Here is a 19,098-nt window from a genome sequence, read left to right as displayed (position 1 = left end):
AATCTGTACGTTTCCATTAAATCCTACTTGCATTTGGGAATTCCATCCTTCGTATTTCGTACACATGATCTCGTCCCTTAATAAAGACAAGTCGCGTAAGAATAATCTGAAAACGTCTTCGGAGACCGAGACCTGCAGACAGCAAACAGCATGGCCCCAAAAGGCGTCGCCTCCGCCCGGAGCGTTGCATGCCGGGAGTTGTAGTCCGACGCTCGAGCACGCACCTCCGCGCCTCTCGGGTTTGAAAAGCGGGAGCAGGGCGGGTAGGCGGGGCGTGGAGGCGAAGCGCCCTCGAGGCCCCGCCCCCGCCGCCTTCCGCTCGCGGGGTGCGCCCCGAGGTGGCGCGCCGGGCTGCGGAAGGGGCGTGGCCTCGGCCCGGGTGGCGGCCGTTGCCGCCACCGGGGCCTCTTCCTGCGGGCGGTGCTGCGGCGGCCGGCCTGCGCGGGGCAGTCATGGGCGCCCGGTGAGCGGGCCGTGGCGGAGAGCGGGGCGGGGCCTGGCTGGAGGGTGGCGGCCCGGCGGGGGCGGGGGCGGAGGCGGAGGCGGGGGCGGGGGCGGGGCCGGCCTCTGGCTCCTTCTTCCTCCGCATGTGGCTGGCGGCCGCAGAGCAGTTGAGTTCGCGCACTCCCCGCCGCCCGCGTCTCTCTCGGGCTCTCCTCGCGTCACTGGAGCCATGGCGCTCGCCGAGACCAACGCGGCGGCATCGTCCCTGCCCAACGGCGACTGCGGCCGCCCCGGGGCGCGGCCCGGGGGAAACCGGGTGACGGTGGTGCTCGGCGCGCAGTGGGGCGACGAAGGCAAAGGGAAGGTGGTGGATCTGCTGGCGCAGGACGCCGACATCGTGTGCCGCTGCCAGGTGAGGCGACCGGGCTCTGACGGGAAGCCGGGCCCCAGAGCGCGGGCGCGGAGCCCGGACCCCGGATCCCGGATCCGTCGTCCAGAAGGTGTCACCTTGAGCTTGCCTCCTCGGGGCTGCGGCGACGTGGAGCCATGGCGGGAGGTCCGAGACCCCCGACCCGCTGTCTCGGGGTGTGGGGTTGCGGCGGCCCCGGAGGAAGAGCAGGGCTGACCGGGAGCCTTGCAGAGGTGCGCGAAGCCCCGGCAGCTGCGGTTTTCCGTCTGGGGGCCAGTGCCCAGCCCCGAGCCCGGGGCCGCGGTGGCGGGCAGGATAGGGTCCGGGTTGGAGGAGCTGCCGCCCGAGGCCTGCTCCCGACTCCGGGCGGAGACCCCGCACGGCGCAGAGCCCCCCCCCCCCGCCCCCATCTCCCACCCAGCGAGAGCGAGTGGCAGTGGATTGTTCCAAAGCGTCCGGAAACCCCCACGACCCCCCCTCCCACCTGCAGGCCCCCGGCGCCCAGACCGCTGGCTCCTCGCTGGCTCCTCGAGTCCACTTGTGGACGTGAGAGCCCCCCGCCGGGCCGTGGACCCTTCCTGGCCGCGGTCTGCCACTCCGTACCCCGCGTGTTCATATTACGGGTAGATTGTTCCTGCCCGTTGGTCCCAGAGGAAAGAACCCCGGCTCTTTCGCGAGCGAGGCAAGTAAACACACGGTTGTCAAATCTGGAATTTAGAACTATATTTACATTGTTAGGCTCACCGGGAAAGTGAACTTTCGGGAAATGGATTGGTAATGTACTTCCTACCGGGAGACACGTGGTTTTCAGTGGAAGCTTGCTTCCTATTTGTCGCTCTCTCTGAAGCAGCCTCTAGGCTACGCCTTTGTAAGGGCTCTTAGATAACTATTACCAATTTCAGAATGCGAAATAACCATTGAGCAATAACCATTTTGAAAACAAATTGTAACGCATCTGAAGTTAACTGCTGTTTATCTTGCAAGAGGGTTTCTTCACGACGGGGCACAATATGATGGTGCCATGCTCCGTGCGTTCTAACAAGTTAGTAGGCCCGCTTGACAGAAAGCTTTCTACCTGAAACCGAGGATCATTTTAAGCACGCAGAAACAAGGTAATCACAAGTACAGAAAAAGCTAAATGCAGGGATTCTGATTTATCTTGTTTTGTTTTTGAAAGCAGAAACTCCCCCTGCCCATTCCTTAGCTAAGATAGTTGTTGCCTCTTGGTACTACCACCTCTCCCTACCTTCAGATCTTTATTCCTCCACCCCTCTGCAGACACACTGATCTTACTTAATACCTTTCTCCTAAGAGTGTTTCCATGGAAGTCCGGCCCCCACTGCCTTAGGAGCTCCTCCAGAAGCTAGCTTTCACCTTACTTTTGTCTTAAAACCAGGTCTGGCCATGCTGTAGGGAAAGAAGTATGGGAATACCTAACTCTCCCTGGGTAGAAAGAGAGGCTGGGCCTGTTTGTCCCCTTCCATGTTGTTCCTGACATCTTCCTTTCCTGGAAATAAATAGCAATTAGGCCGAGTTGCACCATGGGATGTAAGAAGTTTTGGAGAAAGTAAGGATCAGTAGCATTTATTCTAAAAGATCTTTGATTCTAATAATTCTTTGAAAAATAGTAGAATTAGTGTGTAGATTAGAGAAGGTGTTACTATGTTTTCTTGAACGGCCTCTTGAAGAAGGTCAGGGACCAATCTCATCTGATGCCCTTGGAAAGCCTAGAGAGAAGTCATTGAGGAGGAGCCAAGCTTGGCTTTAAACTGTGTTCCCTGATGATACAGAAGGAACATTGGAGCGACCCTGTTAGGTAGACTTTCCTCTCCTGTAAACTTTGACTTAACTGCAAACTATATATAGTTCTAAAAACTTCATATTCTAGTGCCTTTTAAGAACTTACCGTTAGGATTTTTACTAGTTTTATTAGTGAAAGTAGATACAGAATGAATAAAGCATGCATCTTGTGGTTCACCTTCGTAACTTAGTTGGTCAGCCCTAGCTAGTAACCTGACTTATACTTAATGAAGTTATCCTGGCTTATAAAACTAAAGAATATGAAATGTTAAAATTCTTAGTGTGTATAAAGCACTGGGGAAAGTCAACATTAGAAAAGACATTTTAAGCTTAAATTGTCTTGTTTGATGATTTAGGTTCTCTGTGTTACTGAAAATACGTACTTTGTTAGAGCTTAATATGTATTTTTGGTCATATTCATGCCAAAACCTCAAATTTTATACAGATTGATCCTTTAGGAGTGGCATACACATAATGTATCCATAGTTTAACAATGGAATCATAAGGAATTTTTTCCAAAAGAGATTTTTTAGAAGAAAAACTGACATTGCATTTAATTGTATATTTTAACATGTCAAATGCCTTTTGGAAAGAATAGATGCAAAGCTATTGGCATTTTCATCATCACTGCACTTAAAACTGTATTTCAGATTCAGGATTTACATGGAGTTATTTATTTGGTAAATTCTCTAGATCCATAGATAAGTGTGTAGGACTTGGATCGAACGACAGCCACTAGAGATATCTTAATTTTATGAGTCTGAGGCACTGCCTACTGTGCTAAGAAAGGCACTGAGATATCTTAATTTTAAATTGATGTCTTTTAAGAAAAAGAAGTAGGCATAGGACCAATCCCAGGCCTACTTCATTTATCCAGCAATCACATAATGAGGATCCACAGGTGATACTCTTCGGGGGACCACTTGGCCCCAGAATTCAGAAGCTGAAAAAAGGCAGGGATTGTATCCACAAGGAGCTTACAGTGTGCTGAACAACTCCATAAGCAAGTATGGCCAGGGTGGGAGTAGAGAAGGTACTACTAGTACAGGTTTTTCAGAGAGTTAAAGTATGGGCATAGCATAAAGGTAGCTTTGTTATGAAGTCTCTTACTGTCTTCCTCACCCCCCACAAATCCTCCAAAGTAAACTGTTAAGCTTTATTGTCTTTATTTTGTTGGTGGAAACTACAGAGATTTTAACTGTTGGACTTTCTACTTCTTAAGCAAGGGCTTACTTACTGTCTTTGGAAAGCAAACATGAGTCTTGGAAGTTGCTTGTGGTTGGGAATAAACAGTATTTCCTTTCTTTGTGTCCCCCCCCCCCCAGGGTTTTAAAGTTAATATAAAAAGAAAATATTAACTAAAATTAATTATAAAGGGAAAGTCTATCTTGTCACTAGCTACATATGTATATATATACACATATATATAAAAGGTTGCTGTAAAATAAGTACAATGAAAAAAAATGTTAATTTGTAGCTAGATGCATCCACAAAGGCTCTGAAACCAGCTATTGCTAAGTAAAAAAAAAAAAAAAAAAAAAAAAAAAAGTATAAAAGACCTAACAGTGGCAAACTGAGACTTTCTCTTTGGAATTATCAGAAAAATTGAGAGATAATTTAAAAGGGATAAATGAAATGTCTTGACTTTACACAGCTAAAATGACCTCCCAGACCACTTCCCATCATTTGGAAGATGGTAGAGAATAAACATTTAAGGTACACACCATTCTTCCAGGTTTATAACAGTTGCTGTTTCTGTGCCCCCATCAGTTCTTTTTTTATATAGTTCATAGTATTTCCTAATACTATGTGGTGTACTGAGTTAAATCTTCCTTTCTTGGATTTCTGTATTTTCTCTACTATGTTTTCTCAAAAAGAGGACTTAATTCTTTTTTTTGTTGTTGTTTTCTATAGCACCAAGTACTCTGTAAGGCAGAGAGGAATACTCAGCAGATATTTATTAGGTAACTGGATCACCTCTAGAAATTTCTTTGAAACCAGTAGTTTAATAACCTTTTCTTGTAAATTATTAAAATCTCCCTGGATAAATTAACTGGCTGATGGCATGAATCTAAGGTGGAATCCCCAGCATTTGTTGGATTAACATTTGTTACTTAGTATTTTAACTAGTACTTATATTGTATCATTATGTTCAAAGGCTTTAATAACTTATATTAAAGTCTTATCTCTTTTATCTGAAAATAGATAACTGATATTTGTATATTTTTGTGTATTTCCTCAGCATATTTTGGTTAAATGCTATGTAATTCTAGTAATTGCTTTTGTCTGCCAAGGGCAGTATATCTGAAAGTTTAGTTAATGAGGATGTCCCAAGTTGTTCACTATGTAAGCCTGTTTTATTGATATACATAATGTGTAGAATCTTGTCATTTGGATATACTAGTACAGTAGTATGTAACAGCATATGTAATATATAACTTATTAAAAATGTCTACTCTTGCGGTATAAATTTTTAAATTATGAGATCGTCTTAGTGGTGTCTGATCAATATTATTTTGGTTCTTTAATTTTGGTGGGAATGTGTGGGTTAGTTGGGTAATTTCAAGTTATCTCTAGGACAAACTGTTGCCCAGAACAAATCTAGAGTGAAATGGTAAATTGGATGCAATTTTAGCTATATTATCTTTTGGGGACTATGTCAGATTTTTGACACTAAAGATCACTGTAGATGAGCCATATACCAATAAGGAAGATTGGTAAATATTGGAATACCTCTACTAGTGGAAAAGGGATTTTGAGGTATTTAGTATTGCCTGGCAAACACAATTGAAAAGAGTAAATAGTTCCCAGGGCTACTCCGGCTCCAACATGGGTTGGTTCTTTGCAGTGAACTAACTTTTAATTATATTTAATTCAATGCAATAGAATTCTTGTAAAAATGGGATTTTTGACCGTATCAACCTTTTTAAAGGAAGGGTTTTATTTATGAGAATTCTTTTTTTTTTACTTGAAATCTGTTTAATCTTAGTGTGTTTTTAAGAGGATGTCTTTATAAATAAAGAATAGGTGGTTTTTAATCAAGCATTTACAAAGAGCTGCATAACACATCATTGGTTTATGCAGTTTTTGGTTGTAGGTCTGATCTTCCCATCTGTGACCCTCATTTAGTAAGTGTGTATATTAAATTTAGGTATCTATAGAGTCTAAAAGCTTCTTGATTAGGACCTAAGATTCTCCAAAGCTTTTCATTATGTGTGTTTATCTGTGTAATGAAACTGGAAGGTAACTATAATAATGTAAGGTAAAGCAGGTCTCTTAAGCCTTTAAAAGGTAACTGAGCAGTGTGCTTGGATGTCTTTGCTAAAAAGAAATTCAGATACCCTGTATATGTTTTCTTTTCCTATCCAGTGTGTCTGGTTACCCTTGAATGGTTTAATTGATCAACTTACTGGTAGTAACTTAACCTGTTCTACTTTGAAATCACAAGCTAATTGCAGTTATATATGACTTTTCATAAAACTACAGTCATTCTTGGGGGACCTGGGTAGCTCAGTCAGCTAAGCATCCGCCTTTGGCTCAGGTCATGAGCCCAAGCTTCCTCCTGGTTGAGCTTCCTGCTCAGCAGGGGGTCTGCTTTTCTCTCTCCCTTTGACCTCCTCCCAGGGTCCCCCTCCCTGTTCATGTTCTCTCTTGCTTTCTTTTAAATAAATAAAATCTTTAAAAGAATAATCATCTTTGTTTATAATTTATTGCTGTGGATTGACAAATGTTTTCCTTTTGGCAAATAGTGAAATGTTTCATCTAGAAAGATACAGGTCTTCTAGTTTTTACCAAGAAACCAGCACAGGTAATAAGCATTATCTCAGAACATTGTTAGGTTTCTAAGATGTTTTAAGACTCTAGGCAAGAAATAGGGACCTCTTTTTGGTTGCCGGAATAATTGTGAGGCATGACGTCTGAGGCATTTGCTGCTCTGTGCTGTCATCCAGAGCAGTAACTGTTCTGGATGGATGTTCACTTTGAGGTCTCTATGATTATAGTACAGTGTTCTTGTATTCAGAGCAGACAGGACAAAGAAAAGACATAGACCTTTTTAGAGGCCTGAGTGGCCTGAGAAATGCCTCCAGGCTGTGTGCATGAAATTGCTAGCCCCGGACTCTTCGGCCTCTACTGTTGCTGGCAGAGACACCATTGTTTGAGGTTTAAACACTGCAGGAGGCTGTTGACATGTCTTTACCTCCTCTATCACAGCAGGAGCTGGGGGAGGGGTAGTTTGGGGAAGAGGAAGACCTCATAGCAAACCAAGTTAAGAAAGGGAGTCACTTTTGCAAACTAATGTCATTTCATTCCCCTTCCAAACCTTTTTCCTTTTTTCTTTTTTAAATCTTCCCTAGACCTTTGGAGCTTTTAATTAGAAACTCCCACATATCAACATTTCCTGATCCAAACTTTTATTCTAGAGTTGGGCTTAACAGTCTCTGGTTCCCTCAGAACCAGACATTCCTTAAGCTATGGAAAGAAAATATCTTTTTTTCTTAATATTAAAGCCAAATTGGTAAGTATACAGCTGAGAACAGTTACAATATAACTAAATACTATTATATCATTTCTGTAGTATTTTAGAGGTTTGTTGCTGACAGCATAAATATTAAAATTTGAAGTTAATCATTTTTTATATTCAGTTTATCACCAGGACAAGATGTGAACTTTATAGAGAGCCAGCTGTATACATACCATGTTGCAGTTAGCGCTGGAAATCATTTGGATTCCTTTGTTTGCAAGCAGTGGAGAGAGACTATCTTAAGCAAAATGGAGATTTGTTTGAAGCAGGGACAGGATGGCCAGTTCTTAGAGTGGCCTCAGGTAAAGGTAACTACTGGGATCTCAGTAGGCAGAACTGGCAACCTTTTTTTTTTTTTTTTTTTTTAAGTACGCTGGGGCTAGGGCCAGGCAGTCCCTAAACTAACTGCTGGCCTTACTACTCAAAATCAAATTCCCAAGAGGGGAGGAGCTTGATTGTCTCAGGCTTGGTTGGATCAGGTTTCCCAGTATGGATCAATCACTAGGGCCAGAGGGAATGATTACTGATTTGCAAAATAAGGGGTTTGGGAGGAGAGGGGGGGAGAAGACAGACTGAACAAATAAAAAGTACAAATGACTGAGAGTTAATTTCACGTAGGAAAATATGGAAGGAGGAGATATTCTTTCTGGGTTATTCTTTTTTGTGACTTGTTCACTAACAGTCTGATATACTGTAGGTTTTTCTAGAGGGAAGAATGTTTGGAATTAAATAGGTTCTTACTGTTTTAATTATAATGAAAACGAGCTATCTCAGTATGTTTTTTAAAAAAAAAACAAAACTATACAGGGGCACCTGGGTGGCTCAGCGGTTGAGCGCCTGCCTTCAGCCCAGGGTTGATCCTGGAGTCCCAGGATGGAGTCCGCGTCGGGCTCCCTGCCTGGAGCCTACTTCTCCCTCTGCCTATGTCTCTGCCTCTCTCTCTCTCTCTCTCTCTCTCTCTGTGTGTGTGTGTGTGTGTGTGTGTGTGTCTCTAATGGATAAATAAATAAAATCTTAAAAAAAAAAAACAAAAAAAACTATGCATCAGAAACTTTGATTTTTAGTTTTGAGAACATAGAAATTTTCGTTCTGGGTTTTTTTCCCCCCATCATCATGGGGGGAAATGAGTTTATTTTTGTTTATGTCAGTTTGTCAGTGAGACACATTTTTTTTTTCATAGTCATTAAGCTTATTTAATATTTTTTCTTACATTTAATATTAATGTAAGAATAATAGTCAAAATGAAGGAAATGTTTTGTGACTGATGAGACCTGATTGGGTTTTTTTCCTATATTTTTTAATATATTGAATTTACATTTATTCTTGGTATTCAGTATAGAAAAAGCCATCAGTAAGGCATAAATTTATATTTTTCCTCAAAGAAACTTACCACATAATATGCAGTCACTTTGGGTTCATGCTGGTTTTTTTGTGTCTTGGGGTTTTGTGTCTTTGGGTTTAAATTTCAAAATTTAAAATGTTTAAAAAATTAAGACATCTGAGAATTTGTTAAGAACTGTTTTCTCTCTTGATATGATTCTCTTGGAAACAACATAATTGCTAGTCCACAGTAGTCTGTACTATTTACATGGTACTCTCTGGCCTCCCCAGTTCTACTTACGAGAATTATTAAACATGATTAAATGTATGTGTTCCTGCTACTTGTTCTGTCACACACTCATAGAGTTACCCATGTGAGAGGCAGTACTGTCACAGATGTTGAAGCCTGCAGCTCAGACTGTCTGCCCTTGTAATTCACTGGAGGGGGTGGGTGGGAGGGTGAGGTGGTGGTTGGCAGTGGTGCTCTATCGAAACCTTGTTCTGCTGTTTGCTGATACATGTGACTTCTCCTTGGACCAGTATAATCTGTGTTTGCAGACAATTGCCTGAGTTCTCAAGGTGGATTTTGTATATTCCACACAATTTATAAATATTTTATGTTAGCATCCAAATGGACACTTCAAATTTGAAGCTTCATCTGTTGCATTTTGTAAAATGTGATGGTATACTAAAACTTACTTCATGTATAGATCGCCTTGTCAAAAAACTTCTAATGAGTAGCTCCTTTTCACTTCACCTTGGGAATCTTTTCTCTGCACAGTTGTGTGTTTTAAGATTCAAAGCCGTATACCCCAACTCTCCTTAGGGCACTAATGACCAAACACACTAATAAGCACACTTACATTTTTCTCCCTTAGCTCCTTAATAGGATAATCTATGGTTATTCTGGGTATATTTAACCATATTTTCTTGCTCAACTAAATAGAACCTAAATGAGATTTAAATCATATTAGTAAGCCTTAATAGGGCATTGGTTATTATTGAAAAGGTTGGTTAATGTTGGAGTGAGCTCAGCTGTTCACTGAAGTAATTAAAGCCTTTTGCAGCCCGAACCATCACCTGTAAGCTTGGAAGAATTTACAGATTAAACCAATTTATCCCCCTAATGTCATCTATCACAATTGGGCACAACTACCTGCCTTACAGAAAGAAACATCTCTTTATTATGGTTACTGTCAATCTCAGTGAAGTATTATTTAAGAGAGCAGGGGTTTGTTACGCAATAAGAACATTATTGGGCACCACTAAGTTAGTAATTGTTTCAGCACAAGATTTATATTGCTATTTCTATAAAAATAATTTTGTGTAAGTTAGGGAGACTTACTTTAAAGGTCTACTCCAAAGCTTATGGTGTATCTTTTTTTTTTTTTTTTTTTTTTAATTTGAGAGTGAGCAAGTGCAAGTAGGGGGAGGCGCAGGGGGAGAAGCAGGCTCCCCGCCAGCGGAGCGGGGAGCCTGACCTGGGACTCAATCCCAGGACCCCAGGATCCTGACCTGAGCTGAACGCTGATATTTAACCAATTGAACCACCCAGGCACCCCTATGGCGGAGTTTTTACTTAAGCAAATGATGGATTAAAAAAATAAACTGATTTTGCTTAGATAATTATACTTAACTTTTTTGTGTGACAAAGTTAACTAGTACTTTAAACAATCTTAGTGAAAATTTATTAGGCTTAGTGATTTAAAAAATTGAGAAATAATTCTACTAACATTAGCATCTTTGTAGGACCTTAAGAAATTTTAAGGAGCTTTATATTCTGAAAAGATTTTTCCTGAAAGTTTGGAGTAGGTTTCCTAAATCATAAAAGTTGTAATAAAAAGGCTAATATTGATAGAGTAAAAGGAAAGTTAAAGAAACCAAGTAAGAATTGTCCTGTGAGTTATTTTTATTTTAGGACTCTATCAGAATGGGTGATAAAATTGCACAAGTATGGAGCAATAATAAAGTGTGTACCAAGAAGTGTATTGTGACATTTATAATGACAAAAGGTTGGAAACAACTGAGCTACCTCTCTTGAGGGACCAGATAAATAAATTACACGTGTCCACATAGGAAGCAATACAGTGTTGCTGTTGAAAGGAGGAGGTGGTTTGGTTTACAAGATTAGGAATGTGTGCTTAGATTTGCTAAGTAAAAACAAGCTGCCCAGGTGTATATAGTTTGCTACCATTTGTATGCATGGAATAAAACAATATGCAAATAACTGTTTGCTTATGCAGACTTAACCTGGAGAAGGACACTAAAAACTGGTGGCAACTGGCTGCCCGGGAGCTTGGAAGGGCAGGTGGGGAAAGGATTTGAGGAAGACTTCATTTTCACTGTGTATCCTTCTGTGCCTTTTGTATCATATGCAGATGTTTCCTATTAAAAAATGAATAGGAAAGAGTCATTGGTGTACCAGGGGAGGAGGTATTGCTTATCACTCCTGCCTCTGCCCTCCTGTGTCTTGTGCTCTCCTGCCTGGTGTCTTCCTGACTGCAGCCCCCTCCCCCCCCAGCTGTCAAGTCTTTTTATTTGTTTTGTTTTAAACACACTCAACATACACTATGTATGTTGCTCTTCAAGCAAGGAATTCGTCGCTTTTCATCCATGCAAAACAGTGTAAATCGGCATTTACTTTCTTGAGGATTTTTTTTCTGGAATTTTTTGTGAATTTGTGATTGGTGATGATTTGGTAAAAGTAAATCACATTCATTTTGTAAAAAATAGCCACAAGATAAAGTTAAACTAGTCATTCTCGGGAGACATAGTTTTGATTGGTATTTTTTAAAAGTCTAACCCGGATACTGTTAAAGTTTTTATTTGTTGCAAGTATGTTCCTGGTTTGTTTGCTTTAAACTTTTTGTTACTATCATGTAGAAGTTTAAACATATAATTAGTTGATTTGTGTTTTCTTCTATGCTTTTTAAAAAGTTTAAACTTAGAAAAATTACCAGTCTGCTATACCTAATTTTTATAATCTAACTTCATATCTTGCTTTTTAGTGACCATTTTAGGCATGAGCTTCATGGAATGGAAGTTTCACTATGGGTTTATAGTATGTTTCTCAGCTTAGAGATTCCTTCATCCAGCATATTACTGTATCCAGAGCTGAGTGGATTCAGGGATTGGTGCTAAACGCACTCACAGGATTGACTTATAAATTTAAACATTAGAGTCTCAGGGTAGCCAATATTTGAGGGAGTTCCTTTGGAGATTTCCTAATTCCTAAGTCCATGTATGAATACAAATTTCAGGTCACAAAGCTGCTTGACACCCTCCCTCTTTAGTACAACGGGGGAATTATGTGAATGTTTACATAAATTAGGGTAACTAGATAGATTACTTTGCTAATTTAGGGATTTTTCTGTGTTTGGATAAAATATCAATGGGATTTTAATTAGATTGCTACATGTTGAGGTATCTAAGTGGCTCCTCTGCCTTTGGCTCAGGTTGTGATCCCGGATTCTGGGGAATTGGCTCCCAGTAGGGAGCCTGCTTCTCCCTCTGCCTAAGTCTCTGCCTCTCTGTGTGTCTCTTATGAATAAATAAATAAAATCCTTAAAAAAAAAAAAAAAGGATTACTACATGCTTTACAGAGTGCCAAGGATAAAATAACTAATTTGTTCCCTATACTTCTTTCACATTTTTTCTAAGAGGAGATACATCTTTCTCCTTTCTAGAAACCCAAATTCCTCAGTTTTCTAGGTCCTGTCTGGAAAGAAACACTCAAGATATTATGGTGGGGAAAGAAGAGAGGGTAGCCAAACTGTTGTTAGAAGCCAAAGCCTCTAAAGAATAAGTATTTGTGGCAAATATATACTTGGGTTTTCTTAGGTTATATTGACAGTTTAGGAAGAAATTATTAATTCACTTTGGAACGGAGATGTGTTACTTGTCATATTTGTTGTCAGGTGCAATTTTCCCCTATCTTGTATTTTCAGGGAGGAAATAATGCCGGCCATACAGTTGTTGTAGATTCTGTGGAATATGATTTTCATCTTTTGCCCAGTGGAATAATTAATCCAAATGTTACCGCATTCATTGGTAAGTGTATAAACTGATCCACTTGGGTTCTTTTCCCCTCTCAATTGATAATTGTATTTATTTTTCATCATCTGAGCTGATTTCATCTCTCACTATTCATTGATCCCTTATTAAACTTGACCTTGGTACCCTCTGGAATATACCTAACTGGCTATTTTACAACTTTGTATTTTAGCATTAATAGTTTTTGTAATAATTTGCATTTAACTGAGGATGCCCGGGTGGCTCAGTGGTTGAGCATCTGCCTTCAGCTCAGTGTGTGATTCCAGATTCCCTGAATCAGGTCCCATCGGGCTCCCTGCGGGGAGCCTGCTTCTCCCTCTGCCTTTGTCTCTGCCTATTTCTGTGTGTCTTTCATGAATAAATATTTAAAATCTTTTTTTAAGAAATTTGCATTTAACTGTAGTCATAGAGCATCAAGTCAGCTTTCCACACACTGATGCCCAGTAGGCAATACAAGAAGTGTTTCATGGATTGATTCTGAGCCCTTAAAACATGATGCAATCTGCAATCTTTTACTATAGTTTTTTTTTTTTATTTTATCTTTAAAAGTGCTAATGACAGTCCACTAAATTGATTTTATGACCACTAATAGGGTGTGATTCCCTAATTTGAAAGGCATTGATTTAGCATCTACTGTAACCTGGTTCAGTTTGCCTAGAACTACATATAACTTGGTTCTTTCAAAAGAACAGTTTCACTTGGTTTCAAAGAAGTTTCAAATTATACCAAATATAATGTTAATGTTTTATGCTCTATGTATTATGTATTTACATTACACTACTGTTTAAAACTACTGTTTAAATCATTTCTGTGGTAACTAACTCCCTGATAAATCAGATGTCCCATTTGTCAAAGTCCTTCACTCTCACTATTCTAGATATATGGGTTATTGTAGATGTTCGTATTATGAGTATAGAGATTTAAGGTTGGGATTTCTTTGTTTTCCTTTAGGAAATGGTGTGGTAATTCATCTTCCCGGATTATTTGAGGAAGCAGAGAAAAATGTCCAAAAAGGAAAAGGTATGAAAGAATGACAACTTGGCCTGGGGAGTAGCTTCTTGTTTTTGGAAACTTGTTTTGGAAAGTTCGCTGGGATCTCATGCCAGACAAACTTAACGTTTTGTCTTATACTTTAAAATTGCAGGTTAGGGCAGCCCAGGTGGCTCAGCGGTTTAGCGCTGCCTTCAGCCCAGGGTGTGATCCTGGAGTCCCGGGATCGAGTCCCACGTTGGGCTCCCTGCATGGAGCCTGCTTCTCCCTCTCTCTCTCTCTGTCTCTCATGAATAAATAAAATCTTAAAAAATAAATAAATAAATAAATAAAAATAAATAAATAATAAAATTGCAGGTTATCATAGGACAAATATTTCAAGTCTATTAAATTGTATTCATTTTAATCAGTATTTTTATTTTTTTATTTAAATTCAATTAGCCAACATATAGGACATCATTTGGTTCAGATGTACAGCATGTGATGAGTACTGTGTTATATGCAACTGGTGAATTAGTAAACTCTTCATCTGAAATTAATCAGTATTTTAAACAAGACACATAATAAGGTCATTGTGTACGCCTTGATGATTTTTTTTTTTTTTTTTTTTTTTACACCCGGGTCATCTGCAGAGTGTCTCTAGGCTGTTGAATTACTGTCCGCTGGTGTTGAGACTCAGAGATTCTTGAGTTCCTTTTGTCTTTTGGGCTCAAGTTGGCATCCCCATCTCCCAAAGCTCCATGAGCTTTCTGAGTCAGGAAACCAGCGAGGTCCCCTTTGCGCACTGTCAGGCAGTCTCGTTTCCATCATAACGACCTGGGGACATTGAAGAAGGTTGTTGATGTCCTTCCCTCCAAGTGAAGGAAATGCTCCTTCTATGACGAGTATTCACTTCCGTCTTCTCAAAACAGTTTTTTTAAAAGCTTAATTTCCTGCCTTTCCTAATCTCTTGGATTTTTGGAAATCTGTTTACAGTTCAGTCTGGCCGCCTTGCTGGGGTTTGAAGGGAGTCTGGCCCTGCAGGTGCTGCGCAGTTGAGGAAGAGCATTGCTTCCCCTTGGCTCATACTAAAAATACTTAATTCCATTACGTTGTTAAAGTTTATTGTTCAGACTTAAAAGTAGCAGTCTGACCTCAGGTGTTCTGACCACTAAATCTGACATCACAGAGTCCTGCCTGCTGTCCTGCCATCTCTGTTGTCCTGTGTTGCTGTCTGCTTTTTAATGTGGTCAATTTGGGGTCGCCATGCTGCTCTCTGTTCTCCTTCATCCTCTTCAAACATTTTGCCCTTCTTTCTTTTTCCTTCCAGCTTGTCTAATCCGGCGGAATCCACTTTACTGATTTTCTTTGTAATATTTTCTGTATAATCTGCCTTAAGCTAACTTTAGAATACAGACTTACCTGTCAAATTGACTATAAGAGGGGGAGGCTTAATATTCCTGTTTCGCTTTTAGCACAACCTCTTTATAAGGAATCACTTTTGAAACACATCTTTGGGTATTATCAAAAAAATTACAGCACATTTTTAATATCCAGATAGTTATGAAAATGTTTGGAGCCTGGCAGCTTATTCTCAGAATGCATGTAGCTTAGTAAGGTTTTTAAACCTTATGTTTTAAAGAAACATATCCATTTAGATTCATGTATCCATTCAGCAATAGTTCTTTGAACATTTTTGGGATGATAGGCCTCGTGCTATGAAATTCATGGCTCCTTCTCTCAGGGAAGATGCATACATCACATTACAAGTCAGTTGGAGGGATTAGTGAGAACATTTTATTATTTTGTTTAATCCCACTTCTATAATTGTCTTTTGGGAAAAGGTACTAGTTCCCAAATTAACCCTTTTCTTGAAATCCTCTTCCTCCTGCTCGGCAGCTGGTTCCTCCTCCCCTGCCTCTAACAAAAGTGACCTTTTCCTACCATTTACTTTTGGATTCTTAGAAGTATTTTATGTGGATTTGACTGGCTTGACTTTGGAGCTTTTTAGAATAAAACTTTTAGAAGGATAGAATTTGTGAATGAGTATAAATGTAATGAATGACAGGTGAGAAAATTATTGTTAAAGTGGTTTCCTAAGAGGAAGACAAGATGTGTTAAGTGTTTGCTTCCGTGAAAAGCACTTTTAAACATTGTATTTCTAAAGAAATTAAGATTTAAAAATTATACAAAGTGTTCAATTAGCTGTATCTTTTTTCTCCTTTCCTCTAGGTCTGGAAGGCTGGGAAAAAAGGCTTATCATATCTGACAGAGCTCATATTGGTAAGGGGCATCTAATGCATTTAACTGTCTTATTGTCAGAAACTTGTCACATGGAAGCATTTAGTAGCCAATTTTTCTTTAATTCTAGTGGAAACTAAGTAGGATGGATTATGATAGTTGGGCTCCAAATACATGAAATCTTAGTAATTTTTTTCTTTTTTCTCTTCTGGTAAAGGACTAGGATAAATTTTACCTATTTCCGAAGAAAGAATTAGCTAACCAATTGAACCATAAAAGCAGTATCTCAGGAGACATCTCTAATTCTATTATTAAATTAACTGTATCAAAATACGAAGCACATTTATTTGCACATTAATAATCATGTAAAAGCAGGTTTGCTATCTGGCAAATCTGTAGAATGACTCTGTGTCTTAAGTGTAATAATGCAGCTTTATCAGTGGTTCAGGCTTTATTCAGAGTAGTCTTCTCCTCTATGATTAGTTAGAGCAAACTGGATTCTAAAATTAATTTCAACCACCACTAATAAATATGAAGTTTGTTTCCCTGCTGTTATCCTGTCTCTGATAGAATTGTTAATTATCGATAATATGATTACAAGACCGTAACCAGAAAGAATAGACTGGTGCAAACTCTTCAGTTGCATTTAAGTACAGATGACCCCTGAGGCAGTGGCTACTGTGGTTGTAGCACTGACCTCCATTTAAGAGCAGCCCCAGCAGGGCACCTGGGTGGCTGGGCTGAGTCCTTTAGTGTCAGACTCTTGATCCCATCTCAGGTCTTATTCTCAGGGTCGTAAGTTCAAGCCCTGCATTGGGCTCCACACTAGGCATGGAGTCTACGTTAAAAACAACAAAACAAAACAGCCCATCAAAGTCCCTTTTAAATATCAGCTAAGTAACAGTGCCTCCAAATAATAGAGGCTCGAAGCCTCTGTGTAGCCTCAGTAATCCAATGAAATAATTTCTTTGAAGCAAACTGCTGGATAGACATACTTTGGGGGCTTTCCCCCCTTTTCCAGCTGCTTTAGAAGTTTATTAGATTATTGACTTTAGACCTTTCTTTATATAAGCATTTAAAGGTGGACACGTGCCTTTAATACTACTTTAGCTACATTCTACAAATACTGACATTTTGTATGTTTATTTCCATTCTGTTAAAAAGACTTTGTAATTTTTTTTTTGTGATTTCTGTTTGTCCTATGAGTTTTGAGAAATACGTTTAAATTTCTAAATACTGGATGATTTTTCTGATTTCTCTTATTTCTAATTTTGTTGTAGACAGAGAATATGCTCTATGTGTAGTCTCTGTCTTTTCAAATTTGTTGAGATTTGTTTTATGGCCCAGGACAGGGTCTGTTTTGGTTCATGTTCTGCCTGCACTTAGAATACGTGTTCTGTTGAGTAGAGTTGTTGAGTATTCTTTAAGTGTCCGTTGAACAGTGTTCAGACCTTCTGTGTCCTCGCTGGTTTTATCTGCTTGCTGTCAGCCATCTAGAAAGAGGTGTGTTGAAATCTCCAACAATAATTGTGGATTTGTCTATTTTTCTTTTCGACTCATGTCAGTCTTTGTCTGCTTTAAAGCTCAGGTAGATTGCATGTATATTTAGACTTAAGTTTTTGATGAGTTAACTCTTTCATCATGATGAAATATCCTCTTTTCCTATGGTAATATTCCTTATTCTGAAGCCTGCCTTGATGTTATATAGCCAGCAGAGCTTTCTTCAGACTGGTATTTGTGTGTTGTATTTTTTTCAATCTAATAACCTTTATCCTGTCTATATCTTTATACTCACAGGGCATTTATTATAGGTAAAATGCAGTTGGGTCTTGCCTTTTATTCATTGTGACAGTGTCACTTTTAATGGGAGTGTTTAGATCATTTATTTTTAATTCTTTTATTTTAGATCATATATATATAGTTAATTATCAGTATTGTTGAATTTAAATTTGCTTTTTGTTTTCTATTTGTTCCTTCCATTGTTTTTCTTTTTTCCTGATTGCTTTGATATTTAATGTTTTAAATATTATCTGTACTATTAGTTTATTAGTTATACCTTGTGTTTTGTGAATTTTGGTAGTTGCTCTGAGACATACATAATATGCATCTTTAAGTCATCATTATGTACCTTAAAATGTTATATTAAACACTTAACCCAAGATACTTACAAGGAAATGTTTCCATTTCACTCGTCCAGTCCCTTGTGTTACTGTCATACATTTCATGTCTGCATTGTTAAAAACTCTACGATACATTCTTAATATTTTTGAACAGCCAGTTTTCTTATAAAGAAGTTTAAAAATGAGTCCATTGTTGGCTAATTCTTTACATTAATTAGCAATACTGAAGCAAGTATGCAAGAAACTATCTATTAGAATTGTGCCCTGTCTCATTGAAACCCATAACAAAATTTAGAATGGAAGAGATTCTTATTGAGGGAAAGAGACCCAAGAAATGGCTGAGACTAAATTTTTTTAAACATTGGAAATCCAGGTTATTGGGTATCCGTTGACTCAAGAACTACCTGTTAAAAGACCACTCTGTGCCAGGCATGGTGGTGAACACTGAGGACTCAGAAAAGGCCATAAAAATTCCTAATGGAGCTTCTACTGTAGTAGGGTAAGACAGATAATAAGCAAGAAAAAAATATAATACATGTACCATGGCCTGTAGTGATAAGTTCTAATGAAAGGAGCCACGTGTAATGTCTGGCAGTTTGGAGGAGCTGGGTAGGCATCTATAATTTTAGATAATGTGGCTGGGGAAGTTGCACTGCAAAGATGACATTCATGTCACCTCCTGAAGGAGATGACAGATGAATAAGTTCTAGAGGCATGCTGTTCAGCACCCAGGCTGGAGATAACAGTGCTGTATTGTGACTTAAAAATCTGTTAAGAGGTCAGATCTCGGTCTTAAGTAGCCACAATTTAAAAAACAAAAACAAAACTCTTTGGGGGAAAGAAGACCTGAGAGGAGGTATGAGAAGCAGGCAAAGTGGAAATTACAGATACCGAGGGTCTGACTGGACACATTAATACGGTGCAACATTAATAGTGTAAATAAAACCTAACTATGATAATAATTTAAAAAAGAAGATGGCATTAATAGAACTTATCTCTTATTTTAAAAATTAGACGGAGTCCCCAAGGCAGCATTTTGTTTTGTTTTGTTTTCAGTATCTAGGCTGTAGAAAATGGAAAAGATAAAGCAACTTCACACAAAGATTGTCCTCTCAAAAACAGTATTAGTGGAGGGGGAGGTATCAGGGCTCCGTGCCACGATGAAGCTTTATGAAAGTAATTCTTCTGATATCACTGATAGCTCCCTGGGGCCTAGAAAA

General features: G+C 39.4%; 1 protein-coding gene across 1 annotated transcript in view; it reads left to right on the top strand.

The window, feature by feature from the left end:
* Positions 1 to 565: 565 nt before the first annotated feature.
* ADSS2 (adenylosuccinate synthase 2) overlaps positions 566 to 19,098 on the top strand; it is a 35,172-nt gene continuing 16,639 nt past the window's right edge. Inside the window, exons 1-4 of the mRNA XM_055324063.1 lie at positions 566 to 856; positions 12,443 to 12,545; positions 13,500 to 13,568; positions 15,750 to 15,800. Of these exons, the coding sequence (XP_055180038.1) occupies positions 674 to 856; positions 12,443 to 12,545; positions 13,500 to 13,568; positions 15,750 to 15,800 (406 nt within the window). The 5' untranslated portion in view covers positions 566 to 673. The remainder of the gene's footprint in view (positions 857 to 12,442; positions 12,546 to 13,499; positions 13,569 to 15,749; positions 15,801 to 19,098) is intronic.

The sequence above is a fragment of the Nyctereutes procyonoides genome, unplaced genomic scaffold, assembly GCF_905146905.1.
Source record: "Nyctereutes procyonoides isolate TBG_1078 unplaced genomic scaffold, NYPRO_anot_genome, whole genome shotgun sequence".
NCBI lineage: Eukaryota > Metazoa > Chordata > Mammalia > Carnivora > Canidae > Nyctereutes > Nyctereutes procyonoides.
The sequence above is the reverse complement of the archived record's forward strand: the minus strand, read 5'-3'. Positions and strand labels throughout refer to the sequence as shown.